This window comes from Macaca thibetana, chromosome 13 (assembly GCF_024542745.1).
Source record: "Macaca thibetana thibetana isolate TM-01 chromosome 13, ASM2454274v1, whole genome shotgun sequence".
In the NCBI taxonomy this organism is placed as follows: Eukaryota; Metazoa; Chordata; class Mammalia; order Primates; family Cercopithecidae; genus Macaca; species Macaca thibetana.
The window spans coordinates 21,323,300-21,351,287 of NC_065590.1; the positions used below are offsets into that span (position 1 = coordinate 21,323,300).

The 27,988-nt window shown below is 48.4% G+C and overlaps 2 protein-coding genes across 9 annotated transcripts in view; one reads left to right on the forward strand and one right to left on the reverse strand.

Moving 5' to 3' along the window:
• Positions 1-27,988, reverse strand: part of ELMOD3 (ELMO domain containing 3) — a 64,052-nt gene that overhangs the window by 26,563 nt on the left and 9,501 nt on the right. For 2 of the 8 annotated variants that reach the window (XM_050753090.1, XM_050753086.1), the window contains exons 1-5: positions 12,742-12,875; positions 11,410-11,986; positions 10,255-10,928; positions 5,563-5,637; positions 4,655-4,724 (exon numbers count right to left, since the gene is read on the reverse strand). In XM_050753090.1, coding sequence (XP_050609047.1) covers positions 4,655-4,724; positions 5,563-5,637; positions 10,255-10,308 — 199 coding nt within the window. In that variant the 5' untranslated portion in view covers positions 10,309-10,928; positions 11,410-11,986; positions 12,742-12,875. Of the gene's footprint in view, positions 1-4,654; positions 4,725-5,562; positions 5,638-10,254; positions 10,929-11,409; positions 11,987-12,368; positions 12,713-12,741; positions 12,876-27,988 lie in introns of those variants that run through there. The other 6 variants (XM_050753087.1, XM_050753092.1, XM_050753088.1 and 3 more) reach the window with 6 other exon arrangements.
• Positions 12,847-25,631, forward strand: RETSAT (retinol saturase). Its single transcript, XM_050753035.1, has 11 exons — positions 12,847-13,244; positions 15,843-16,025; positions 16,684-16,925; positions 17,465-17,666; positions 18,125-18,322; positions 21,603-21,722; positions 22,976-23,114; positions 23,369-23,478; positions 23,552-23,718; positions 23,922-24,081; positions 24,338-25,631. Exons 1-11 carry the CDS (start codon positions 13,073-13,075, stop codon positions 24,475-24,477), a joined length of 1,833 nt encoding a protein of 610 aa, XP_050608992.1. The 5' UTR covers positions 12,847-13,072; the 3' UTR covers positions 24,478-25,631.

Sequence of the window (27,988 nt, forward strand, 5' to 3'; positions counted from 1 at the left end):
GGAAGTTCACCTTAACTCGAGGAACATTTGTAGATTCTTCTGTTTTTTTTTTTTTGAGACGGAGTCTTGCTCTGTCGCCCAGGCTGGAGTGCAGTGGCCGGATCTCAGCTCATTGCAAGCTCTGCCTCGCGGTAAACCCGGGAGGCCATTCTCCTGTCTCAGCCTCCCGAGTAGGTGGGACTACAGACGCCCGCCACCTCGCCCGGCTATTTTTTTTAAATTTTTTAGTAGAGACGGGGTTTCACTGCGTTAGCCAGGATGGTCTCGATCTCCTGACCTCGTGATCCGCCCGTCTCAGCCTCCCAAAGTGCTAGGATTACAGGCTTGAGCCACCGCGCGCCCGGCTGATTCTTCTTACCTCTCTAGCTTTGCCCCAGGGCCATCCAGAACTACCTGAAGTTCCTCCATGTGCTCTGCCCTCTCCCACCCTTGGTGCCTTTTCACAGACTGCTCTCCCTCTGCTGGAATCAAGACTCCAGGCACTGCCACCATCAGTTCCAACCCCTGCTGGTGCAGCTCCTTCTCATTCTTCAGTTAGCTCTGACACCATCCTCTCCTGGATGCCTTCTTTGATCTCATGGGTTCAGATGAGGGGTCACTGCTCTGTGAGACCCTGACAACCCGTGCTTATCATAGACTAGTCATTGTTTCTCCTGCTCCATGGTGAGCTACATAGGGCCAGGTTTTCCAGAGCCTAGCACAGAGCTTGACACATAATAGGTGCTCAACAAATGTTTGATGAATGAATGAATGAATGAAAGCAGAATACAAGGGGGAGAAAAAAAGCAGAAGGATGGGCTTTCTAAAGCCACCACCCAGCCCTTGTCTCCAAACCAGAGCTGTCACTCTCTGGCTCAAACTGCTAGCGGCATCTTCTGTCACTGACTTTTCCAGTTTGCTACAGAGGACATCAACAATGTGAAGGATGGAGAGACTCCAGTTTAATACCAAAAATATGACCTCTCCAGCCTCAGTGGTAAAGTAGGTTAGGACAGCTCCTCTCTGCCTCACAATCTTGGCTGAGGACATCACATGGCAATAAATTGTAGGGAGAATATACCTGCAGATTAAATGAAATGCTACCAGACACTAATAGATAATAAGGAAGAGAAAGCAGCTGGGAAGCAGTAGAGGATAGTTACTGAAAGTACACTTGAGAGCCAAACTACATGTGAATGCTTCATCTCTGCCTCTTACTAGCTGTATGTCTTCAAGCAAGTTACTTATCAACTGTAACCCCTCATGGGGCTGTTGTGAGGATGGGGTAATTCTTCTACTTCCTAGGACAGCAAGTGGCCCAAAGGTTAGCCACTATCATCAACACAGGTGTGGGCTCAGGTCCAGCACAGCAATGGCCAGAGGCAGCGGGTGAGATGGGTCCAGGGTCCTAAATGTCTGGACCTCTAGGAAATTCCATCTCACCCGCTCCACTCCGGAGTAGCAGACACTGAGCCTTGGAGTTTCTAAGACAGCTTTAAGAGAATATTCAACCTTGGATGATCAAGAAAATAAAACTTGCTTTCAGCATAAGAGCTAAAAAGGAGGGACAAAGTGGCTGAACACAAAGGGAAGAGAAGGCTGGATGCAGTGGCTCACGCCTGTAATCCTAGCACTATGGGACGCTGAGGTGGGTGGATCACCTGAGATCAGGAGTTCGAGACCAGCCTGGCCAACATCGTGAAACCCTGTCTCTACTAAAAAAACAAAAAACAAAAAACAAACAAACAAAAAAATTAGCTGGGTACAGTGGTGGGTGCCTGTGATCCCAGCTAGTTGGGAGGCTGAGGCAGGAGAATCACTTGAATCCGGGAGGCGGAGGTTGCAGTGAACCAAGATTGCACCATTGCACTCCAACCTGGGAGGGAAGAGTGAGACTCTGTTTCAAAAAAAAAAAAGGGGGTTGGGGATGAGTAGAACAGCAGGACGCAATGCTTATTGTGAAGTTGAACAGGATCCTTCACCCTTTTACCTTCATGCAGCTTTATTGATTTATTAATTCTTCACCTGTTAGAGCCTCATGTACCAGCAACTTAACCAATCCCTCCCCAACCTCATACGCCCTTGCCAACACACAGCTTGATGAAAGTCTGTGAGCCAGGAGCAGGAACTACAGTGGCAAGGGGGTGGGAATATGCTGTCAAAACAGGTTAGTCAGCAAAAGTTCAAGGTTTCCACCAGCAATAGCAAGCTGGTGCTTAAAAACACAAATGCCCAAACCACGTTAAGAGCTTCTTCTCCTTTTCTCTTGAAACGAGGCACACGCTTCCTACGTGTGACATAAATACTGTTTTCCCCAACCAACAGAAGAACACGGGGGCAAAGGACAAATGTTCAGGATAATTAACACAGCTCACATTAATTCGGTTATCTTTTTTCCTTTTTATAATTGTCTCCTTTATTTCAGCTCTCTTCCACTTACTCATATAGTCAACAGCACTGCCAATTGAGTCAGCTTATTAATTCTTTTTTTACATTTTTATTTATTTATTATTATATTATTATTATTTTTTTATGTTGCCCAGGCTGGAATGCAGTGGTGCGATATCGGTTCACTGCAACCTCTGCCTCCTGGGTTCAAGCGATTCTCCTGGCTAATTTTTGTATTTTTAGTAGAGAACTCCTGACCTCGTGATCCGCCCGCCTCAGCCACCCAAAGTGCTGGGATTACAGGCGTGGGTCACTGTGCCCAGCCTACATTTATTTTTCACTTTTTTTTTTTAGTTAGCCAGAGACATAGGCACATGCCACCATGCCTATAATCCCAGCAATTTTGAGAGGCCAAAGTGGGAGTATCATTTGAGCCAGGAGTTTGAGACCAGCCTGGGCAACATAATGAGACCGTCTCTACATAAAATTTTTTAAAAATTAGCTAGGCATGGTAATGCACACCTGTAGTCCCTGCTGGAGCCCAAGAGTTCAAGGCTGGAGTGAGCTATAATCACATAACTACACTTCAGCCTGGACAACAGAGCGAGACCCTGTCCCTGGGAGGGGGGAAATATATATATATATATGCATTTAAACTAAAAATTATTAATATATTAATGCTGGGTTTGCCACCATAAAGATAAAATTCCCTTAAAAGAAACTTCACAGATGTCCAAATGATGTTCCTATATTAGAATGTTTTTTAGCTATGCATAGAAGCTCACACTTACATTCTCAGATACTTGGGAGGCTAAGGTGAGGATCAGCCTGAGCAACACAGCAAGAACCTGTCTCTTTTCTATTGTTTTTTTTTTTTTTGAGATGGAGTCTTGCTTTGCTGCCAGGCTGGAGTACAGTGGCACGATCTCGGCTCACTGCAACCTCTGCCTCCCAGGTTCAAGCAATTCTCCTGCCTCAGCCTGCTGAGTAGCTGGGATTACCGGCATGCACCACCACGCCCAGCTAATTTTTGTATTTTTAGTAGAGACGGGGTTTAACCATGTTGGTCAGGCTGGTCTTGAACTCCTGACCTCGTGATTTGCCTGCCTCGGCCTCCCAAAGTACTGGGGTTACAGGTGTGAGCCACTGCGCCCGGCGAACCTGTCTCTTAAAAAAAAAAATTAGCTAGGCCTGGTGATACACAGTTACTCAGGAGGTTGAGGTGGGAAGACTGCTTGAACCCACAAGTTCTATGATTGCACCACTGCACTCCAGCCTGGGGGACAGAGCAAGGCCCTGTCTCTAAAAAAATATATATTATTTTTTTAAAAGTTCATATTTCTAGTGGCCAGGTATGGGTGCAGTGGTACAATCTTGGTTCACTGCAACCTCTATCTTCTGGGTTCATGCAATTCTTGTGCCTTAGCCTCCAGAGTAGCTGGAATTACAGGTGCATACCACTACACCTGGCTAATTTTTAAAATATTTTTAGTAGAGATGGTGATGTGGTTTGGCTCTGTGTCCCCACCCAAATCTCACCTTGTAAGTCCCATAATTTCCATGTGTTGTGGGAGGGACCTAGTGGGACATAATTGAATCATGGGGGCCAGTCTTTGCTGTGCTGTTCTCATGACAGTGAATAAGTCTCACAAGATCTGATGGTTTTAAAAACAGGAGTTTTCCTGCACAAGTTCTCTCTTTGCCTGCCACCATCCATGTAAGATGTGACTTGCTCCTCCTTGCCTTCTACCATGTTTGTGAGACCTCCCCAGGTATGTGGAACTGTAAGTCCATTAAACCTCTTTTTCCTCCCAGTCTTGGGTATGTCTTTATCAACAGCATGAAAACAGACTAATACAATGGGGTTTCACCATGTTGGCCAGGTTGGACTGTACCTTTCTCCATAATCACTTGGCAAGTGAAGTGAACTTTAAATATGGTATGGGGAAGCGCCTTGCAAAGCAGATAAAGTAGAACAACTTTTCAAAGGATTTTCCCATATGGTGTCTCATTTTCATAACATCCCTTTGAGGATAAGGGAAGTACTAATATGAGAGATCATATGGCTTGCCCAGAGGCACAGAGTAAACCACTAGCAGTGGAAGATCAGAACTCAAGTCTTTTGATTCCTAATTCAGTGTTGATTCTGTTTTTCCCCAATGAACGATAAATCTACAAAATTCTGAAAGACAAGGAGTGAGAGAAATTCAAATGATGAACAGCAGATCCATGGGAAGGTCTGACTTGGGTCCCACCCAGACTCCAAGGGCCCTGAAGGGAACCTTACCACGTGGCTCCCATTCATTAGCTTCTGTGGTCAGAGCCTGGAGAATGCCATGGTTCTTCAACTCTGAGATCTGTAGAGGCAGCTGACCTTTAGTGTGAAGATAGAATCCACGTACCCCCATATACACAAACACTTCCCATCCACTGTACTGAATGTCCTTGACACTGGAGGCCAAAAGGATCTAGTGTGCCCTGATGGGGTGACTGAAGTCAATTTTATTTTTTTTACTTTTTATTTATTTACTTTCTGAGATGGAGTGTCACTCTGTTGCCCAGGCTGGAGTGCAGTGGCCTGATCTTGGCTCACTGCAACCTCCACCTCCTAGGCTCAAATGCTCCTCCCATCTCAGCCTCCCGAGTAGCTGAGAATACAGGTGTGGATCACCACACCCAGCTAGTTTTTGTATTTTCAGTAGAGATGGGGTTTCACTGTGTTGGCCAGGCTGGTCTTGAACTCCTGACCTTAAGTGATCCGCCTGCCTCAGCCTCCCAAAGTGCTGGGATTATAGGCATGAGCCACTGTGCCTGGCCTTGAAGTCAATTTTAAATTGAGGTACCTGGAAAACTTCAACTATGATGTGGAAGTTGGGTGATGCTGGGGACAAGTGTATGTCCACCTTGAATGTAAATAAACAAAAATTCATATACTCATTTCAGACTGTGGTATGCCTTTGGTATTTTCTCTGCATTTTATAGCCTGCTTCATTATAGCAATTATCTTATTAAATAGAAGTTGTTCTGTATATTTGTGTTCCATACACCCTCCCCTCAGTGCCCTCAAGTGTGAGCTCCTGGAAGCTAAGGTCTACGCCACCCTTGTGTCCCCAGTGTCTAGCAGAGTTCTGGCACCACACGGTAACACACAACAAAAGCCCTGGCAGAAGGTACCAAGGTGTGGGGGATACGTACAGGGATTCCTCTGAAAGCCAGAACACTCTTGTCGTTGTCATATGATGGAGAATATCCAGCAGACATTCTTTCGCCCTGTAAAACAGACAAGGGTCAATCTCCCAGGCACATATTAATCCCCCAAAGTTAATAGTTTAAATGTCATACCTTTTTTTTCTTTAACTTTTAAGTGCAGGGGTACATGTGCAAGTTTGTTACATAGGTAAACTTGTGTCACAGGGGTTTGTTGTACAGGTTATTTCATCAGCCAGGTATTTGGCCTAGTACCCATTAGTTATTTTTCCTGATCCTCTCCCTCCTCCCGCCCTCCACTTTCCAATAGGCCCCAGTGTGCGTTGTTCCCTTCTGTGTGTCCATGTGTTCTCATCATTTAGCTCCCACTTATAAGTGAGGATATGTGGTATATAGATTCTGTTCTGTGTTAGTTTGTTAAAGATAATGGCCTCCAGCTCCATCTGTGTCCCTGCAAAGGTAAATGTCGCACCTTTTCCCAGTACCACAAAAAAAGGTTGAACTCCAGAGATATCAACCATAATGAATATTGTAAAGGAAAACTTCTACTTAATCTGGTCCTAAGAAAAACTGCAAAAAGCTTAGTTAATGTTATCTCAAAAGTTTTATACCGATTTCCTGGCTCTTTAAAGTCTGAGGGTTCTGAGTGAGTGAAGTTTAGTGAAGCAGTTTGCTATGGCCTTTCTGCTCAGCCAAACCTATCCCCTGCTACAGATTAAAAACAAAAAACTGACCAAAATACTCAGCCAATCGTTTGTAACTCATTTCACAGATACACAGCTAATTTTTCAATGTGTTCTTTTAAAATCCTAAAAATCACCAGGTGTGGTGGTTCACAGCTATAATCCCAGCACTTTGGGAAGCTGAGGCAGGAGGATTGTTGAGCCCAGGAGTTCAAGAGCAGCCTGGGCAACATGGGGAGACCCTGTCTCTACTGTTTTTTTTTTAAAAAAAAAAAACCATCATTTCTACAGTTCGTTACTAGAGAAGTTTCTCTGAACATATAGAGCACCGCGAAGTATCATGTATCTAAAAAAACCATATGGCATCGTTGAAAAGAAGCCCAGAATATTCCCAGGTGATACAATTCTGCAGACTGGAGAAGTAATTCTACCAATGAAAGAATTTCCTGATCAACATCATTAAAGATTATGTAAAAATTTAAGAGACTTATGAGCCTAAGTTTCTTCCTACATTACCATATTTACTGAATTTTCTGGAAAAGTAACTTTAATAAAAGTTTAATCTCAGAGAAAAAAAAAAATCATTAAGGCAAAAAAGAAAAACCAGCCGGGCACGGTGGCCCACGCCTGTAATCCCAGTACTTTGGGAGACCAAGGCAGGAGGATCTCTTGAGGTCAGGAGTTCAAGACCAGCCTGGCCAACATGGTGAAACCCAATGTCTACTAAAAAGTACAAAAATTAGCTGGATGTAGTGGCACATGCCTGTAATCCCAGCTACTCAGGTGGCTGAGGCACGAGAATTGCTTCAACCTGGGAGGTGGAAGTTGCAGTAGGCTGAGATTACACCACTGCACTCCAGCCTGGGCAACAGAGTGAGACTCCGTCTCAAAAAAAAAAAAAAAAACCAACCCAGTGGAAACATTAGAAGAAGGATATAGACGGATAGATGGTTTACGCAAAAGGTAACCCAAATGGTGGTTTTTCTTTTTTTCTTTTTTGAGATGGAGTTTTGCTCTCGTTGCCCAGGCCAGAGTGCAATGTCGCAATCTCAGCTCACCGCAACCTATGCCTCCCGGGTTCAAGCAATTCTTCTGCCTCAGCCTCCTGAGTAGCTGGGATTACAGGCATGTACCACCATGCCCGGCTAATTTTTAGTAGAGTATTTTTAGTAGAGACGGGATTTCTCCATGTTTTTTTTTTTTTTTTTGAGATAGAGCCTCGCTCTGTTGCTCCACCTGGGACTGCACGATCATGGCTCACTCACTTCTTGGCTCAAGGGATTCTCCCACCTGAGCCTTTCAAGTAGCGGGGACCACAGGTGCACAGCACCATGCCCATGTAGCCATGGGGTCTACATATGGTTGCTCAGGCTGGTCTCAAATTCTGGGCTCAAGCCACCTTGGCATCCCAAAGTGCTGGGATTACAGACACGAGCCATGCTGCACAATCACAAATTGGTTTTAAACATATGAACAAATGTTCAACCTCATTCATTAAAACAGACAAACAAACAAAAAAACATGTCGCCGGGTGTGGTGGCTCACGCCTGTACAATCCCAGCACTTTGGGAGGCTGAGGTGGGTGGATCACCTCAGGTCTGGAGTTCAAGACCAGGCTGGCCAACGTGGTGAAACCCCATCTCTACTAAAAATACAAAAAAGTAGCTGGGCATGGTGGCACGCACCTGTAATCCCAGCTACTTGAAAAACTGAGGCAGGAGAATCACTTGAACCCTGGAGACAGAGGGTGCAGTGAGCCGAGACAGTGTCATTGCACTCCAGCCCGGGCAACAGAAAAAGACTCCATCTCAAAAAAAAAAAAAGTCATGTAAAACTACTGTTTTATTAGTCAGATCATCAAAGATCGAAAAGTCTGATAATATGTACATTGGCTAGAGTGCACAACACACTGGAGATTAAACTATTACCACCTCTACAGCTTGACAGTACCTAACAAAATCATACATGTTTTGTATATGTGGGGCCTGATACTGCATTCTAGTAATTTATAACAGATATAGTCATCCATGTGCAAAATGACATGTTTACATTTATAGTGTGATTCTTTGTCACACTGTTTATAATAGCGAAAGGCTGGAAAAACCTAAATGTTCACTAATGGGTTGATTACATAAATAAAAGCACATTCACTCAGTAAGATACTATATAGCCATAAAGACAAATGAGAAAGTGCTTTACAAGCAATATGGGACAATCTTCGTGATGTATTAAGTGAAAAAGCAAAGGACCAAGTCTATACACTATTTTACCATTTTATTTTTTAGAAGTACATAAGCACATTTGCTTGTCTCTGCAGAGACCATTTTCAGAGTTATACCCAAGGAAGCAGTAGCTTTGCCTCCAGCAGAAAAACTGAGTGGCTGGGGGACAAGGGTGGAAGGCGGTTTCTTCAAAATACGTATATCCTTCCGTACTTTTTGGATTTTGAACCATGTGAATGTATTATGCCAAAGCCCTGGAATCCCAGCTCATCCTGTTACTCTAATCCTTCTTCCTTTTTTTTTTTTTTCCGTTTCCAACTAATGCTCATTAAGCATACCTTCCATTTCTTCATGTTCCAGAGCAAGGATGGAGGCCAAAACACCCCACAGCTAACCAAACTCCCTGGTAACGGAGCTCATGATGGCTAAACATTATGATTTCCCACTGTAATACCATCAACACACCTGCCACAGATCCTCTCCTCACTTCCACTCCTTCATTCATGTAGTTTTCCTTCAGAATACACCTTCACCCTCTTCTCTGATCAAGGTCAATTCCACCTACTCAAGGCAACCCACCTTACTAGCTGGGGCTACAATGCTGTCTCATGCCCGTAAGTCCAGTAACCCTTGTATACAGCAAAAATTCCTCTGCAAAAGGCCTGTAGAAGGACCTTCTCTTATATTTCTTTTTTGTTTTTTTTTTTTTGGAGACAGAGTCTCACTTTGTCACCAAGGCTGGAGTGCAATGGTGTGATCCCAGCTCACGGCAACCTCCACCTCCTGGGTTCAAGGAATTCTCTTGCCTCAGCTTCCTGGGTAGCTGGGATTACAAGCATGTACCACCATGCCCAGCTAATTTTGTATTTTTAGTAAAGACAGGGTTTCATCAAGTTGCCAGGCTGCTCTCCAACTCCCAGCCTAGGGGATCCACCCGCCTCGGCCTCCCAAAGTGCTGGGATTACAGGTGTGAGCCACTGTGCCCAGGCTCTTATATTTCTTTTATATGTTTCATACCCATTGGCACAGTACTAAGCACAAAATATTTGTCTCAAATTTTTGTTGAAATTTTATCTCTAAAATATTTGGTGATTCATTGTGCTGAACAACTTCCTGCAGCGGTCTGTGTACCTGGTATTTATTTCATCTTCCTTTCCTTCTTTTTCCTTTTCCTTCCTTTCCTTCTCCAATTCAGTCCCCTCCAGTGTCCAAAGACTTCCCTCTTTGGAACAGTTCGCATCTTACTACAGTGAAGAAAATCTTTCTGGAGACCCAAAGCAAAGGCTTTGTCCCAGTCTGGCCACTGAATCCCAGAGCCGCCATTTAAGAGCATTTTTGGGTGGGCAAGGTAGCATGAAAGGTAAGGCATGTAGGGTTAGGTGCCCAGCTTATACAAAGACATATCACATTGAACTGAGTCCTGAGGATGATCAGGCCAAAGTAAGCATTTCACAGGGAAGAGGCTAGTAAGGTAAATGATCCAAATCAATGAAATACAAATCAATTTCATTGAGGGTGATTTCTCAATGAAATTCTCCCCACTACCCAAGCAAAAAGAAAACAAAAATCTCATAACTCAGTCAGAAAACAAGCTGTCAGGAAAAGCAATTGACCCTGAGGTGAATAGAAGCTCCTTCTTATAGAACAACAAAGATAACTATAATGAGGGTTTCTAAATTTTTCTAAAGCTTCATACTCTCTTAATATATTCTTACTATACTTAATGATATATCTCAAACCAACACCATCTTTCCCAAATAAGACTGCATGCTTACCTGTCCATCTCTGAATTCTTCTTTACTATGGAAAGAGCAAGATTTTTCATTCATGACTCAAAATCATTTGTTCATGTGAGCTTTGTCTTTGGGCCCAGAAAGGGTTTTAATAAGTTCTGAGATCAGAAGCTATGTGGAGAGCCAAAGATCCAGTTGCTCTACCTTTGCCTTCCTTCTTGGCAGTCACTCAGACTAAGAGTAAGAAAACGGTCCCTTTGTGCCATCTGAGGGTGTAGGAGGTTTCTGTGAGTACTGAGAAGTCCCCTGAGGTCTTTGAAGCCTCAGCTCTGCCCAAAAGAAAAAAAAGGAAATTGAAAAAGAAAACTGGTTTCATCGTTCAGTTATGCCTCTGTTGACAATTTTTATTTATTTATTTATTTATTTATTTATTTTTTTGAGATGGAGTCTTGCCTGTTGCCCAGGCTGGAGTGCAGTGGTGTGATCTCGGCTTACTGCAACCTCCGCCTCCCAGGTTCAAGCGATTCTCCTGTCCCAGTCTCCCGAGTAGCTGGAATTACAGGCGTGCACCACCACACCCGTCTAATTTTTGTATTTTCAGTAGAGACGGGGTTTCACTATGTTGGTTAGGCTGGTCTCAAACTCCTGACCTCGTGATCCGCCCGCCTCGGCCTCCCAAAGTGCTGGGAATACAGGCTTGAGCCAACGCGCCCGGCCTGTTGACAAAATTTAAGCAGCTGTGAATTTATTCTGAATGAACAAGTTGCCTCAGCCAAATGCTTCCCTCTTACTACCCATGCCACAGGATGGCAAAAAGGGGACCATGCAGGGGGTCTGTGGGCTGGATTCTGTGCTCAAAAGGCAGCAGCACCACTAGAAGGGATGGGGTCTGTTTCTGACAATGGAGTTACTGGGACCTGGGCCAGCTTATCAAAGGGGTTAGGCTAAAGGTGGCACCTTGGTGGGTCGTCTTAGCTGAAGTGCTCAGGCTTTGTTTAGGCCTCACACACAGGTTGGGTCTGGGGCTGATAATACTAGACCTGGTTCCAACGATGGTAGAAATTCAAAATGCAACACAATGTTCTAACCTTTCTCAGTTATCACCAATACTGTACACGTGGCTAGCCAGTTTGGGCAACTCTAAGTCTTTCATCTGACATTACTTCCCCGAGGAAAAGGGCTGGACAAGGCTCATACCTCATCACGGGGGAATTGGACATCTGGCATGTCTGTCTCATCAAAAATTGCATCCTAAGTGGGCAGATGGCCCACATACAACTGACAATCATAGTTCACAGACTTGGGTGACTAACGAAGGAGGGTAGCCTCTCTACGAGTTCAGCCCTCCACTGTGGTAATAATGATCAGGATTCCATAAGAACTGGCTGCTGGTGTCAGGATGCTTTGATTATTAACACTGAGAGGAAGAATACCTCCTGGCTCTTGGGCTGGACATGTGGCTCATTATAATCCTGGGGGCAGGGCAGTGCCCCCTTAGTCTTGGCAACTCAGGAACTGAACTGTTCTCACTGTGGCCTTTGGGGCCTCAACATCTGCCCCCCCTTTCCTTTTCCTCCACCATGGCCTCCATGACAGCCTATGCCAAAACACACATTGGCAGCCTTGGCAAGATGACAGGCGGGTATGGTAATAGCAGTCTCAGGAAGGCTCTTCTGTTGCTGTGTAGAAAATGAACCAAGTAGCGTAGAATCGTGACCAGCTTTCCACACCTGGCTGGAGTACTGCTGGGGCCTTCAGTAGGGACAGTCACTGTCTGTATCAGAGAAGAAAAGAGCAACAACTGTCAAAAAAGGAAGTACTCAAAGGCAAGTTCCTGATAGTTGGACCCAAGTTAACGGCCTTCCTATAAAAATGGATCCTTCTCAAATCAAGTATTCATTGTGCATCCACTTTAGGCAAGGAGGGGGTATGATTCTTCAACTGCTTGCTAGAGGTTAGACTCTCTGCATAGGAATTTAAATTAGACCGGCCCTTCGCTGATCCTTTCACCGTGCTCGCCCGTAGGCGGCTCCCCGTCCCCCAGGTTCCCCACGGATGGGGTGTCATTAGGGACCCGCCATAAAGGACTCCGTCCGAGGCAGGCTCCCAGGACAAAACTATGGGCCATGTTGAGGGGCACAGAGCCACAGGTTCACCGGCTGTGATGCGCAGAACAGAGATTTCAATTCAAGATACCCAGTCAGACAGGGGTTGTGTGCGGACTTTGGACAGAACTTTCGCATTGCCTGGAGGCGTAAGAGGAGGAAAACAATTTAACACCTCAGGGCAGCGAGTCCAGGGCAGAGCCAGGACCAGAACTTAAGACTCCTGTCTCCCAGTCGGGATTCTCTTTCAGTCTTACAACTCTAGGCCTTGTCTCGCCCTGCAGTGATCGTTTCCACCGGATCACATTCTCCCTCCCTCCTCAGGCCGGCTGCTAGCTCCACAAAGGCACCAACCAGGTTATCAAAGGGATTAGGGAGCTTATCAAAGGGGTTAACCCCTTGGCAGGTGTTAACGCGTTCTCACCCTTAACACAGCTTTCCAAACTTGGGGATCCCGCCGCCTCTGCTAGGCCTCATCTGCTCTTGCGCACAGGCCTCTTCCGTGCCGTCTCCTCTGGCACCGAGAACTACATTTTCCAGTAGGCAATGGAAACCATGCGCTGCAAAAGAAGTACGGAGAGCCGGGAGGGTCAATCATCACCAGATTGCTGGCTTCTCGCTGGCTGGCTGGTTAATTAGTGCTCAAAGCTGCCTCCGCCTCCTGACTGAAGAGCGAATTAGCCCGGGCGGAGCCACAGTCCTAGAGGCTGAGCGCAGTCGGAGCTGTCCCATTTACCCGACCCGAGGCCGGCGAGATGTGGCTTCCGCTGGTGCTGCTTCTGAGCGTGCTGCTGCTGGCCGTCGTCTGCAAAGTTTACTCGGGACTGTTCTCTGGCAAATCCCCGAATCCTTTCTCCGAAGATGTCAAACGGCCACCAGCGCCCCTGGTAACTGACAAGGAGGCCAGGAAGAAGGTTCTCAAACAAGGTAGTAGGAGGGACCCTGGGATCCGGGGCTGCACTTCAGGCATTCTCACAGGTTTAGGTTCTCATTTTGCCAAGGCAGCCGCTACCAGACCCGGGCCTCAGTTTCCCCATATGTAAAGTACTGGGAGGGCTTCCTTGCACGGGGAGGAGCCCTGCTTTAGTGTCCGACACTGTCTATAGCCTTTGCCCTAGCAGGCCCCGATAGCCTTCGCCCTAGCAGGCCCGGATAGCCTTTGCCCTAGCAGGCCCCGATAGCCTTCGCCCTAGCAGGCCCCATAGCCTTCGCCCTAGCAGGCCCCATAGCCTTCGCCCTAGCAGGCCCCGGGAATAGTAGTCCCAAGGGCGCGGTGATTGTCCTTGGTTTGCAAGGTCTTGGCACCCGCCCTGCCACTTGTAATCCCGGCAGCTCACGGACCTGATAAGAGACATTCCTCCACTTGGTTCCAGGACTTTAACTTTTTCACCTACCCTCCCATGAGAGCTCAGGGGTGTGGGGGACAACACAGAAATGTGTCCCAACTTGCATAGGAAATTGCATTTTGCCTGTCCGGTGATTTAACAGGCTTTGCATGGTCTCGAGTCGTAAGGATTGAACCCTAGTTCTGAAACTTTGGCAGAGATTCAACAGGGTGCCTCAGGCTCAGAGCCTGCTCTCCACTCTCATCTTTAAAACATATTTTGTGGTTGCTTCTAGGGTTTAAAGAGTTCTGCTGCTTTAAAAAATAATGGATCATCTGTTTGCTCTACAGAGTCCCTCTCACTTGTAAATTTTAGAATTCTCCGTGTCATATCTTGCTGCACAATCGGAGACAGTACTGTTCTAAGTGGAAGGACTAATCATCCGGACTTCCGAGAACTGAGTTTTAGTTTGAACTGTCACTAATTTGCTGCATAACCATTAGCACCTACCTGGGCTGGTCTAAAAATGAGATGACTAGTTTAACTGCTTTTCAAACTGCGTTGTGATCTATTAGTGGGCTATGAAATCAATTTAGTGAGTTGCAACTGGCATTATTTATTGATTTATTGAAACAGAGTCTCGCTCTGTTGCCCATGCTAGGGTGCCGTGGTGCGATCTCTGCTCACTGCAACAACTTCCGCTTCCTGGGTTCAAGTGATTATCATGCCTCAGCCTCCCGAGAGGTGTGCGTGCCCAGCTAATTTTTGTATTTTTAGTAAAGACAGGGTTTCAACATGTTGTCTAGGCTCTCGAACTCCTGGCCTCAAGCGATCTGCCCACCTTGGCCTCCCAAAGTGTTGGGATATTACAGGCGTGAACCATTGTGCTGGGTCACAACTAACATTTTAGAATGCAGTAGAATAGAAAATATCAGAGTGCATTATACGTAGTTCCACTAAGTATTGCATTGTGAAACTTGTTTCATATATTTATCTTATATATTTACATATGAAATTTTTTTTTTTACTATTGATCTCTCTAAAAACATTCAAAAAATAAGCAGTCTGCCAAGTTCTCTTGCATCTTGAAACATCCCAGATCTCAGTTCTTTGCCAGTGATTTAAACAACAGATCTTGTGTTGGAAGTACCCATATAGCACCACTTGCTATCCAGTTTTGTCTTCTGAGAAGGTGCTGCCTCCCTCAGCAATGCCCCCAGACCTTCCCTATGGGATAGGCTGGTGCTGTGATTTCTCAGAGCTGCAGCCTCTGAGCAGTTCTGTCCTGCCCAAGCCTTTCCATCAGGACCTGGAAGAGCCACCATAAGACCCAGCTACTCCACTGTTGCTTGCAGACCCTGCATCTTCCAAAGAAACCCGGCCTGTGGGCTGGGCATGGTGGCTCATGCCTGTAATCCCAGCACTTTGGGAGGCCGAGGTGGGTGGATCACTTGAGGCCAGGAATTCAAGACCAGCCTGGGCAACATAGTAAGACTTTGTCTCTATAAAAAATAAAACAGGCTGGGCGTGGTGGCTCATGCCTGTAATCCCAGCACTTGGGGAGGCCGAGGCAGGTGGATCATGAGGTCAGGAGATCGAGACCATCCTGGCTAACACGGTGAAACCCCGTCTCTACTAAAAAATATATATTAAAAAAAAATTAGCCGGGCGTGGTGGTGGGCGCCTGTAGTCCCAGCTACTCGGGAGACTGAGGCAGGAGAATGGCGTGAACCCGGGTGGCAGAGCTTGCAGTAAGCGGAGATTGCGCCACTGCACTCCAGCCTGGGTGACAGGGCAAGACTCTTGTCTCAAAAATAAATAAAAATAAAAATAAAAATAAATTATCCAGGCATGGTGGCATGCACCCGTAGTCCTAGCTACTCGGGAGCCAGAGGCAGGAGGATTGCTTGAGGCCAGGAGTTCAAGGCTGCAGTGAGCTGTGATCACATCACTGCACTTCACCCTGGGCCAGAGCGAGACCCTGTCTCAAAAAACAAAAACACGAAACCCCAAATCTGCCTGGCTGGTTCTGAGTATTCCCAGGTAAAATGTTTGAAACATGTTAGTCAAGAGTTCCATGCCAAACTGCTCGAGAGGTTTCTTGCACTGTACAAGCTAGAGAAGTCTTCTTTGGTTTCCCTATCTTTGCTATTTCCCTGCCCCTGCCTGAGAAACCCACCCTTTGGCCCTTCTGCTGTAGCTTTTTCAGCCAGCCGAGTGCCGGAGAAGCTGGATGTGGTGGTAATTGGCAGTGGCTTTGGGGGTCTGGCTGCAGCTGCAATTCTAGCTAAAGCTGGCAAGCGAGTCCTGGTGCTGGAACAACATACCAAGGCAGGGGGCTCCTGTCATACCTTTGGAGAGAATGGCCTTGAATTTGACACAGGTAAGGCTTGTGTGGAAAAGGGTGGGGAGCATGGCTATATGTTGAAGAGGCTTGGAGCAGCCCTTGTGGGGTGATACTGAGCATTTCTGTTGTTTTGGAAGTGCCGTCTTCTCTCTGGGCACTTTTTTTGTTTGTTTGTTTCAGACAGAGTCTCACTTCGTCACCAGGCTGGAGCGCAGTGGTGTGATCCCAGCTTACTGTAACCTCCACCTCCTGAGTTCGAGTGGTTCTCATGCCTCAGTCTCCCAAGTGGCTGGGATTACACTCAGTAATCCCACCAAGTGGGCCACTACACCCTGCTAATTTTTTTGTATTTTAGTAGAGACGGGGTTTCTCCATGTTGGCCAGGCTAGTCTCGAACTCCTGACCTCAAGTGATCCACCTCCCTCAGCCTCCCAAAGTGCTGGGATTACAGGTGTGAGCCACCGTGCCCAGCCTCTGGGCACTTTTCTTATGTGACAGCATAGCTACTGGAGTTGAGCCGGGCAGGGATCTGGTAGTTTCTGCTGTGACACCTCCCTACAGACAGGGTGGGCAGCTCACTCTGGGCATGAACTTGGCCAGGCCAGATAACCTCTTCCACCTCACTTCCTCAGCCACCTTTCCAGGGCTCAATCCTCGTATGCCTTTACTGCCTTGTTTTTCCATCTCCCAACAGGAATCCATTACATTGGGCGTATGGAGGAGGGCAGCATTGGCCGTTTTATCTTGGACCAGATCACTGAAGGGCAGCTGGACTGGGTTCCCATGTCTTCTCCTTTTGACATCATGGTACTGGAAGGGCCTAATGGCCGAAAGGAGTACCCCATGTACAGTGGAGAGAAAGCCTACATTCAGGGCCTCAAAGAGAAGTTTCCACAGGAGGAAGCTATCATTGACAAGTATATAAAGCTGGTTAAGGTAACATGGACATGCTGAGGACCCAGAGTTTATTCCCGACAAGACTGACTTTCTTCATTATTAGTGGAGGCACTGGGGGTGGAGAGTGCAGTGGGGAGAGGCAGGAAGGGAGGAAGAGTCATATCTGTTCTTAGCTCAGCCTCCACCCGAGTCCATCCAGTTCTCTGTCTCTCTCTCTCTCTGGAGCCTTGGCTCCACGGCTGCTGCTGTCCCCCTGGCCTCCAGGGATGCCCTGCTCTCCTCCCTGACTAGGCTGGCTTCCGTGACATCAGATCACTACTCCTTTTTACTCATCCGAGACCAGACTGGGATTTTTGAAAAGGAATTTGAGCAGGAAAATAAAAAGTAAAAGAAGGACTCATCCAAGTGTAGGACAGGAAAAATTCACAGAGTATAGATTTTTTTAAAAATTCAAATTCAGCAAAGTTCAGTCAGGGGTAAGTGTTGCTGGATCCTCGGGCTGGTCCAGGCTATGGGGATAGCAGTTCTGTCACAGCGGTTCCAGAGGTGAGGCCTGCTCTCCTCATTCACTCCCCCAGGTGGTATCCAATGGAGTCGCTCATGCCATCCTGTTGAAGTTCCTCCCATTGCCCGTGATTCAGCTCCTCGACAGGTGTGGGCTGCTGACTCGTTTCTCTCCATTCCTTCATGCATCCACCCAGAGCCTGGCTGAGGTCCTGCAGCAGCTGGGGGCCTCCTCTGAGCTCCAGGCAGTGCTCAGCTACATCTTCCCCACTTACGGTGGGTACTGGCCATGGGCTCTGGGCAGCTTCTGGAGGAGGAAGGGTTACCCTCTCGTCTCTCAGTCTTTCTTCTTGACCCTGCCTGACTGACTGATATGGAGCAGTGTAAACCCCAGGCCCTCTGGAGCTTGTGGATGAGAAGTCTGGCCACCTGCTGGACTCCTTGGTCAAAATTCTCTTCATCCATGCCCTGGATGATTTTTCAGTTCAACCAACACTGTCTTCCCTGGTCTTGGCAGCATGGCAGTTTGCAGGGAGGATATTCCTACTGGTGCCAAGATCTCTAAGGTACCCCATGACTGGATGGAAAGTCTCTTCTGACTGCCTTGAACCCTGAGGAACGTGTGGATCCTTGGATAGACTGGGCTATGTGTTATCTCACAGAATTCCACATTCGTTTCTGAATGGTGCTGGTGCCTGCTTTTGCCTGCTCACCACCCTTCCTTCCTTCTGCAGGTGTCACCCCCCGTCACAGTGCCTTTTCCATGCACGCTCTGCTGGTTAACCACTACCTGAAAGGAGCCTTTTATCCCCGAGGGGGTTCCAGTGAAATTGCCTTCCATACCATCCCTGTGATTCAGCGGGCTGGGGGCGCTGTCCTTACAAGGGCCACTGTGCAAAGTGTGTTGCTGGACTCAGCTGGGAAAGCCTGTGGTGAGAGCCCTGCCCTACCCTGCCCTTCTGGGTCCCTGGGTTGGTGTGGACGAGACCTGGGGTGTCCCTAAGACCAGACGGAGTAGGAGAACTGACCTCCTCATGGGGGCTAAAGGTGAGAATCTGCCCCAGAGCAGGGTCCAGGGATAGTGATTAGTCCAGAAATAAAAAAGAAGCAGGAAAGATAAAGGATCGGCCGGGCATGGTGGTCTGCGCCTGTAATCCCAACACTTTGGGAAGCTGAGATGGGAGGATTGCTTGAGCTCAGGAATTTGAGACCAGCCTAGGAAACATGGTTAAACTCTGTCTCTTTAAAAAAAAAAAAAAAGTAAAAAAGAAAAATATGGCTGGGCATGGTGGCTCATGCCTGTAATCCCAGCACTTTGGGAGGCTGAGGCGGATCACAAGGTCAGGAGTTTGAGACCAGCCTGGCCAATATGGTGAAACCCCATCTCTACTAAAAATACAAAAATTAGCTGGGTGTGGTGGCGCGCACCTGTAGTCCCAGCTACTTGGGAGGCTGAGGCGGAAGAATCGCTTAAACCCGGGAGGTAGAGATTGCAGTGAGCCGAGATTGCACCACTGCACCCCATCCTGGACAACAGAGTGAGACACCATCTTAAAAAAAAAAGAAAAATAAAGGATTGCAAGGTCCCCAAAGAACAGTATTTAGTTATTTATTTAATAGATAAAATTATTTACCCAGTAATCTATGACTTTTTTTTTTTTTTTTTTTTGAGATGGAGACTTGCTCTGTCGCCCAGGCTAGAGTGCAGTGGCACGATCTCAGCTCGCTGCAAGCTCCGCCTCCTGGGTTCACGCCATTCTCCTGCCTCAGCCTCCCGAGTAGCTGGGACTACAGGTGCCCGCCACCACGCCCGGTTAATTTTTTGTATTTTTAGTAGAGACGGGGTTTCACCATGTGTTAGCCAAGGGAGTCTCAATCTGCTGAACTTGTGATGCGCCCGCCTCGGCCTCCCAAAGTGCTGGGATTACAGGCGTGAGCCACCGTGACCAGCCAATTGTCTTCTTGAGTGTAGAGACTATCTTTTATCTTTGTATCTATAAATCTTAGAACATATTAGAGGCTCAATAAATGCTGCTCAGTGACCGATGGAATGAATAAATAACCTTTGATTCCACATGGCAGTATGGAGGCCAGCAAGGTTCCCTGCCTCTGTCTGTAAAGTGAGGCCTAGAACCTTATTACACTGGCTCAGATTGATGCTCTAACCTGGATAGGGACTCCAAATTCCAGTATAAATGACTCTTGGAATAGAGGGTCTGTGCAAGAAGGAGTCTGTTAAACAGAACAGACCATCCATGACTAATGGGTGCTTAAAGAAGCCGGGGAAGCAGACAAAAAGAGGCCTGGGAAAAACTGGGCTGGTATAGACATGCATTTATCAGAGGAACCTTTCAAGGAGGTGATAAGTGGGGGACCCAGTGCAAAATAAAAAATCAAGGAGAAAAGGCCATCAGTGATCTGAGAGAATCCATTAGTAGAAGAGACTGATAAGTTACTGGGTGGTAAGAGAGAGGTGGCTGTCAGTTGTGCAAGGTTTTCTCTGATGTCCGTGAACAAGTTCTCCTAACTGAAAGGGGTCCAGGAAGCAAGGTAGGTTTATCATTTGAGGTAAATACAATCCAGATATGTTTGTTTTTCAAGTGCTAGGTAATAAAAGATCGAGATAAAAGAGGTGGGGCGCCGGTGGCTCATGCCTGTAATCCCAGCACTTTGGGTGGCCAAGGCAGGCACATCGCCTGAGGTCGGGAGTTTGAGACCAGCCTGGCCAACATGGTGAAACCGTCTTTACCAAAAATACAAACATTAGCCAGGGCCGGGCACCGTGGCTCACGCCTGTAATCCCAGCACTTTGGGAGGCCGAGGTGCGTGGATCACAAGGTCAGGAGTTCAAGACCAGCCTGGCCAATATGGTGAAACCCTGTCTTTATTGAAAATACCAAAATTAGCCAGGCACAGTGCTGGGAGCCTGTACTCCCAGCTACTTGGAAGGCTGAGGCAGGAGAATCGCTTGAACCCGGGAGGCAGAGGTTGCAGTGAGCTGAAATCGCGCCACTGCACTCCAGTCTGGGCAATGGAGTGAGGCTTCGTCTTAAACAAAAACAAAAACCATTCATTTACGTGCCATCTGGAGGAGTGTGCTAAGGATGGGGGTAACAGACAGCATGGTGGAACAGGGGAAACCTCCTGGAGGCACAGGTGTGGAGCTGAGTAATAAAGGGTGAGATGAACCTAGCAAACAGATGAGGTTGGAGAATATTCCGGGAAGGGGAAGCAGCATGCACAAAGACATGAAGACATGAAAGAGCTGAGTGTTTTCAGGCATCCAGAAGTATTAGGTTGAACAATGAGAAATTGTCATTTTTGTAGGTGAGAAATGGTTGACTCTCAGCTGTTTGATATTGGTTCTGCCTAATAGTTTAGTGGGAGTTTAGTGAGAGTGAGCAGAGATGGATGGAGCTGGACACACAGAAGGGACCACATTGCACAGGCTGCTGTAAGATTTCGGAGGTTCTCTTATCCAGGATGAGGCATCATTGCAGGGTTTGATTTTTATTTTATTCATTCATTCATTCATTCATCCATTCATTTTTTTAGCGACACAGTCTCACTGTTGCCCAGGCTAGAGTGTGGTAGTGTCATCAGAGCTCACTGTAGCGTTTAATTCCTGGGCTGAACCCATTCGTCTGGCTGAGGGGATAGGACTACAGGTGTGCACAACCCCATACAGCTTAATTTAAATAGTTTTTTTTTTTTTTTTTGGTAGAGACAGGGTCTCACTATGTTGCCCAGGCTAGTCTTGACCTGTATACCAGCAATCGGTCCTCTTACCTTGGACTCCCAAAGTGCTGAGAGTACAGGCATGAGCCAATGTGCCCAGCCCCGATTGGAGGGTGTTAAAGAGTATTTGGAAACAACTCTAGCAGCAGAGAAAAGGGCCTGGATTTCCACTGGAAGCGCTTTAGCCCTTGAGCTTTGTCTGGGATTTGGCTCAAACACAGAGTACACACAAATGCACACACGCAGGTGGGTACAGAGCTAGGAAAAGCAAGCCCAAGTTGTAGGATAGGCTGAAAGCACTTGAAAATATTCACTCACTTTGCATTTTCCCAGGGGCCTGCCCTACCAGAGTCTAGGTAGCTGGACTCCAAGGTCTGAGAAATGGGCACAGGCAGAGAGAGATCCATGGGGGCCGTGGGCCTTCCTCTTTGTCCTGGAGCTCACAGACCCTCAGCCAAGCACTTGTGCCTGCAGGTGTCAGTGTGAAGAAGGGGCATGAGCTGGTGAACATCTATTGCCCCATCGTGGTCTCCAACGCAGGGCTGTTCAACACCTATGAGCACCTACTGCCGGGGAATGCCCGCTGTCTGCCAGGTAAAAGGCGGGTCTGCACTGCCCCTCTTGCAGGTTCCCCAACGTGTCCCCTTCTGGAGCCAACTTGCTCCGTCTGGGTCATGCTTCCCCTCTTCTTGGCCGGCCCTCTGATTGTACTTAAGCAACAAGGTGAGAACGCTGTCTCTAATGTCATCCTAACCCTACCATTTAATGTTAGGGAAACTGAGGCCCATACAGATTAATTACAGTCCTGAGCCCACTCAGCTGAAAGGGGCAGGGCTGAGTGGAGTAGCTGGTCTGATTTGAAAGCACCAGCTCCTCTCACCCTTCTGGGTTGAGGGGGCTTCCAGAGAAGAGGCCTCAGGAAGAGAAGCAGGAGAGCAGGCAGCCCACAGGGAGCAGAGCCACCGAGCCACCGCGGCTGAGAGGTCCCGCCACTTCATGTAACTGGATGCATCTGGTGTGATCTGAGGAAGGGAGGCCGCTGGGAAGAGGGGACCAGGAACCCAGCAGGGGTGAGAGAGAAGGGCCCAGATGAAGGGCTCAGGCTGGGGCGGGAGCTGGAGAGCACAGAGCAGCTCCGGATGTGTTGTGGCAGAAACCTTGGCTGGTGCAGGAGCCAGAGAGCAGGGGAAGGAGCCCTGACCCCAGAGGGTGGGCCCGGGAGCTGCTCCCTGAGGAACCGGGGAAGGGGACAGCAGAGCAGGCTGGGGGGTAAAGCGAGGTCCTGGCCTTCCTCATGGGGACTGGGTGATACGTGAGTTGTGATTGTCTCCAGGGCATAGGGTGGTTTCACCAGTGCCAGCCTCTCCTTTCTTTGCCCCTCATAGCTGAGCCTGCAGCCTGCACGGCCTCCCCTCTCTCAGACTCTCAGGAGCTGAAGGGTGAGGCAGAGGTGGCCAAGGGGCAGAGCAGGGGTGTCAGGCATGGTGCACAGGCAGACTCTGCCTTTGCTACTTCCTACCTTACTTTGTGACCGTGACCTCCCTTCTTCCCTGTCCCAGGACCTCTGGGCACTGACACTGTCCTGGCCAGGCAGCCCTGCTAGAGTCACCTGTCCCTCCTACCCACCTCTCACCGTCTGGTTACAATTTTCCCTTGTCTGTGAATTTTCCTCCTGAACATGATCTGAAGGCCTCAAAAATATTTAGTTAAATGAAGGAAGCAGAGTGGCCAGGGACCTGGCATGCCTCAGGCAGGTGCCAGAGCTGGCACCCCAAGGCTCTCCTAGGAGCAGGGAGTGGCCGTCTCTGGTCATAGTTCACACAGGCACCACCCACTCCCCTTGGCAGGTGTGAAGCAGCAGCTGGGGATGGTTCGGCCTGGCTTAGGCATGATGTCTGTTTTCATCTGCCTGCAAGGCACCAAGGAGGACCTGCATCTGCCGTCCACCAACTACTATGTTTACCATGACACGGACATGGACCAGGCGTAAGACACACGTGTCTGTGTGTGGTGTGTATGCGTGTGGCCTGTGCCTCCCTGCTTGACTCAGAGAATGAGCAGAGGATATGGAATGGGAGGAAATGGGCAATTTCTAATTTGCTCCTGGAAGTTTGTCACCTCAAGGCTGTGGCTCAGCTTTACCCCTGTGGGGAGTCCCTAGGGCTGAGCAGTCCTTGCAGTGGTTCTGGGGTTTTGAGGACAAAAGCCTGGAGATCGCACCACACTCCTGTCACACGCAGGATGGAGCGCTACGTCTCCATGCCCAGGGAAAAGGCTGCGGAACACATCCCTCTTCTGTTCATCGCTTTCCCATCAGCCAAGGATCCGACCTGGGAGGACCGATTCCCAGGTGGGGCTGCGGGTCCCGGGTGAGGGGCTGGAGGGAGGGGCCAGGCAGTAGTAATGTCAGTTCTGACCCCCAGGCCGGTCCAGCATGATCATGCTCATACCCAGCGCCTACGAGTGGTTTGAGGAGTGGCAGACGGAGCTGAAGGGAAAGCGGGGCAGTGACTATGAGACCTACAAAAACTCCTTTGTGGAAGCCTCTATGTCAGTGGTCATGAAACTGTTCCCACAGCTGGAGGGGAAGGTAGGGGGTAAAATATTTGGGGTGGTGACGGACCTCATGGTGCCATTTCTGCCCTTTCCTTGCAAAGACAGGGGAATTGGGCCCCACGACATGAGCCCCAGGGAAGGACAGGGCACCCATACCTGCAGTCAGCAAATGGGAGACAGTGGAAGAGGGAGGGGAGCCAGGATCTCACGTGCCCGCCCCACCCTTTGTGCCCTCAGGTGGAGAGTGTGACTGCAGGATCCCCACTCACCAACCAGTTCTATCTGGCTGCTCCCCGAGGTGCCTGCTACGGGGCTGACCACGACCTGGGCCGCCTGCACCCCCGTGTGATGGCCTCCTTGAGGGCCCAGAGCCCCATCCCCAACCTCTACCTGACAGGTATACTCACTGCCCCATGTTGTCAAGACCTGAGACCCTGGGCCCCTGTCGCCCAACGTCTTCTCTTCCTGTCCTCAGGCCCTACTGTCCCCTGCAGCTTCCCATCCCTTGAGCAGGGCTGCTTGGGCAGGCTGTGGCCCCGGTCCTGACTGGAGCCAGCTCTGGGTGGCCCTATGTGGAGGGAAGAGCACCAGGGCCCCACCCTCCCCTGGGCCTGCCTGGGTCACGCTCAGGGGCCTCTGCTCTTGCCTCCTAGGCCAGGATATCTTCACCTGTGGGCTGGTCGGGGCCCTGCAAGGTGCCCTGCTGTGCAGCAGTGCCATCCTGAAGCGGAACTTGTACTCAGACCTTAAGGATCTTGGCTCTAGGATCCAGGCACAGAAGAAGAAGAATTAGTTCCATCAGGGAGGAGTCAGAGGAATCTGCCCAATGGCTGGGGCATCTCCCTTGACTTACCCATAATGTCTTTCTGCATTAGTTCCTTGCACATATAAGGCACTCTAATTTGGTTCTGATTCCTGAAGAGAGGCCTAGTTTAAATCACAATTCCGAGTCTGGGGCAATGGAATCATTGCTTCCAGCTGGGGCAGGTGAGATCATTATGCCTTTTATAACATCCTGTCCCTACTAATAAGATACTGACTTGGATAGCTTGATGTCTCATGACGAGCAGCGCTCTGCATCCCTCACCCACGCCTCCTCACTCAGTGATCACAGAAAATTCCATCGGTGGATAGAACCCCTGGCAGTGTTGTCAGCTCAAGCTGGTGGGTTCAGTTCTGTCCTGAGGCTTCTGCTCTCATTCACTTAGTGCTGTGCTGCACAATTCTACACTGTTGAGGGAGAAGGGAGACTAATGAGGCTTAACTCAAAACCTGGGCATGGTTTTGGTTGCCATTCCATAGGTCTGGAGAGCTCTAGATCTCTTTTGTGCTGGGTTCAGTGGCTCTTCAGGGCACGGGAAATGCCTGTGTCTGGCCCAGTGTGGTCTGGGGCTTTGGGTAACAGCGGGATCCATCAGTTATTACGGGGCACGTCAGATGATCATATCCAGTTCATATGGAAGTCCTGGGTCTGTCTTCCTTATGATCGGGGTGGCATCTGGTTCTCAATGTGCCAGCATCAAGGCACCTTCAGGGAGCTCAGTACCTGAGCCTCAATCAAGCCTCATCCTCCAAATACACAGGGAAGGGTGATGCAGCGAAGGGTAACGTCAGGAGTCAGGTCATGGACTGGTAAGATGAATACTTTGTTGGGGTGAAGCAGGCTGCAGGGCTGTCCAGGCAAGGGCATACCTGGGGACAGCTCTGGGAGGTGTGGGGTAAGGAAGGGAAGTCACCTCAGAAAAGGGAAAGCGACAGAATGTGTGTGAAGCCCAGAAATGGCATTTGCCATTAATTAGCACATGTGAGAGTTAGATGGGTATGTGAATGCAAGCTCAAGGTTTGGAAAAATGACTTTTCAGTTATGTCTTTGGTATCAGACATACGAAAGGCTGCTTTGTAGTTCGTGTTAATGTAACAATAAATTCATTGATTCCATTGCTTTAACATTTGAAGTTTATGCTTTTTTTTTTTTTTTTTTTTTGAGACGGAGCCTCGCTCTGTCGCCCAGGCTGGAGTGCAGTGGCGCGATCTCGGCTCACTGCAAGCTCCGCCTCCCGGGTTCACGCCATTCTCCTGCCTCAGCCTCCCGAGTAGCTGGGACTACAGGCGCCCACAACCGTGCCTGGCTAATTTTTTGTATTTTTAGTAGAGACGGGGTTTCACCGTGGTCTCGATCTCCTGACCTTGTGATCCGCCCGCCTCGGCCTCCCAAAGTGCTGGGATTACAGGCGTGAGCCACCGCGCCCGGCTATGCTTTTTTTTCAACAAAACAAAATTGTGATGGCATTTGCAGAAGCTCAGTAAAACACTATACACTGAAAAACAGCAAAATAAGCTTTAAAAAAATAAAATTAAATAATTATAAAGTTACAAAAAGTGGCCATCTACTGCTGGGGCAAACGAACAATTTCAACATTCAGTCATTTATTGCACATGGGGTCTGATGAATTAAAGGAATACCAATCAGTGTTGGGGGCTGGCGTATTGGCAGTTTGAAGTACCATACAGCTCAGGGCTGAGTGCTTTGTCTCACGCCTGTAATCCCAGCACTTTGGGAGGCCAAGGCAGGTAGATTACTTGTGCTCGGGAGTTCAAGACCAGCCTGAGCAACATGGCAAAACCCTGTCTGTATAAATAAAGTCCCCACCTCACCCACCCCCGCCCAGAAAAATTAGCTGGGCATGGTGGTGTGCCCCTGTAGTCCCAGCTATTCAGGAGGCTGAGGTGGGAGGATCACTTGAGCCCAGGAGGTGGAGGTTGCAGTGAGCCAAGATTGTGACACTGCACTCCAGCCTGAGCAAGAGAGTGGGACCCTGTTTCAAAACAGAACAAACAAACAAAAAAACCAAACATAGACCCAAACCCTTTACAGAGGCGTTTCTAAATTGGGAGATTTGGCCAAGTACAATGGCTCATGTCTGTAATCCCAGTATTCTGGGAGGCTGAGGTGGGAGGATTGTTTGAACCCAGGAGTGTGAGGCTGCAGTGAGCTATGATCACACCACTACACTCCAACCACAGTGACAGAGCAAGACCCTCTCTCTAAAAAAACAAAACAAACAAATTGGGAGATTTGGTAAATTCACATCTGACCTGTAGAACTACCTGAGTTGAGAGTCACCCTTTGCTCTGGATGTACTGTTTAATTAAAGCTGAAAATCTCTCCCCAGGATTCCTACTGGAGCAAGTCATGCCAAGCCCAACCTTCCTAGCAAGAGTTTTCACAGCCTTCTAGCTCTCAGCACACTTGCAGCATTCTGTATCAGGTTACCCTGTACAAACAAGCACAAGAGAAGACACCAGCATCACCAGCAGGGGAATTCTAGAGGTTTAGAATTCTATCAGCACGTGTGTCACTAAAAGCCATTATGGGGGGACTATGTCAGAATATATGTAACTAGCTGTCAGGTCTTTCCAAGTTGCCTCAGCCTTTCTACATAGACTGGTCTTCGACTACCCTTGAGTCTAGAAGTTGGGCACAGAAAGGGAAGCCTTTAGCTGACTATAGGAGGTGCCTCTTATGGCTCCATGTGCTTCTTACACACCACCCCTAGCTTGAGTGATGCCTCTGCCAGCGCACCCTCATCCACACAATCTCTAGGAAACATGCTTCAAATATTCTGTCTTTGAAAAGACAACCGTGCAGAAAATAAGCTTTCCTTTAGTGTGTAGTATTTTATTCAGTGCAATTCTAAAGGCAAACTTGAATTCAGTTGTACTCTTTCTGCACAAGAAATGAAACTTCTCAGAGGCTCAAAAGCTGAGCTCTGTGGACTCCGTGACAAAATCTGCACATCCACTGCCAACCCTCTTGGTTTCTGAAACCAACCTTTCTTCCTGCTCTCCTCTTTAAGAGCAAAACCCAACATGTGTAAGGTCAGAGCAAGTGGTAGCCAGGAAAAGCTTGGGGACCCCTTTCATACCCAGAGGGCATGAAGAAAGAAAACATGTCCTTGGCCGGGCACGGTGGCTCAAGCCTGTAATCCCAGCGCTTTGGGAGGCCGAGACGGGTGGATCACAACCTCAGGAGATGGAGACCATCCTGCCTCAGACGGTGAAACCCCGTCTCTACTAAAAAATACAAAAAACTAGCCGGGCGAGGTGGCGGGCGCCTGTAGTCCCAGCTACTCGGGAGGCTGAGGCAGGAGAATGGCATGAACCCAGGAGGCGGAGCTTGCAGTGAGCTGAGATCCGGCCACTGCACTCCAGCCTGGGCGATAGAGCAAGACTCCGTCTCAAAAAAAAAAAAAAAAAAAAGAAAACATGTCCTCTGCCAAAGGCAAAATGGAGTTTGTGAACCA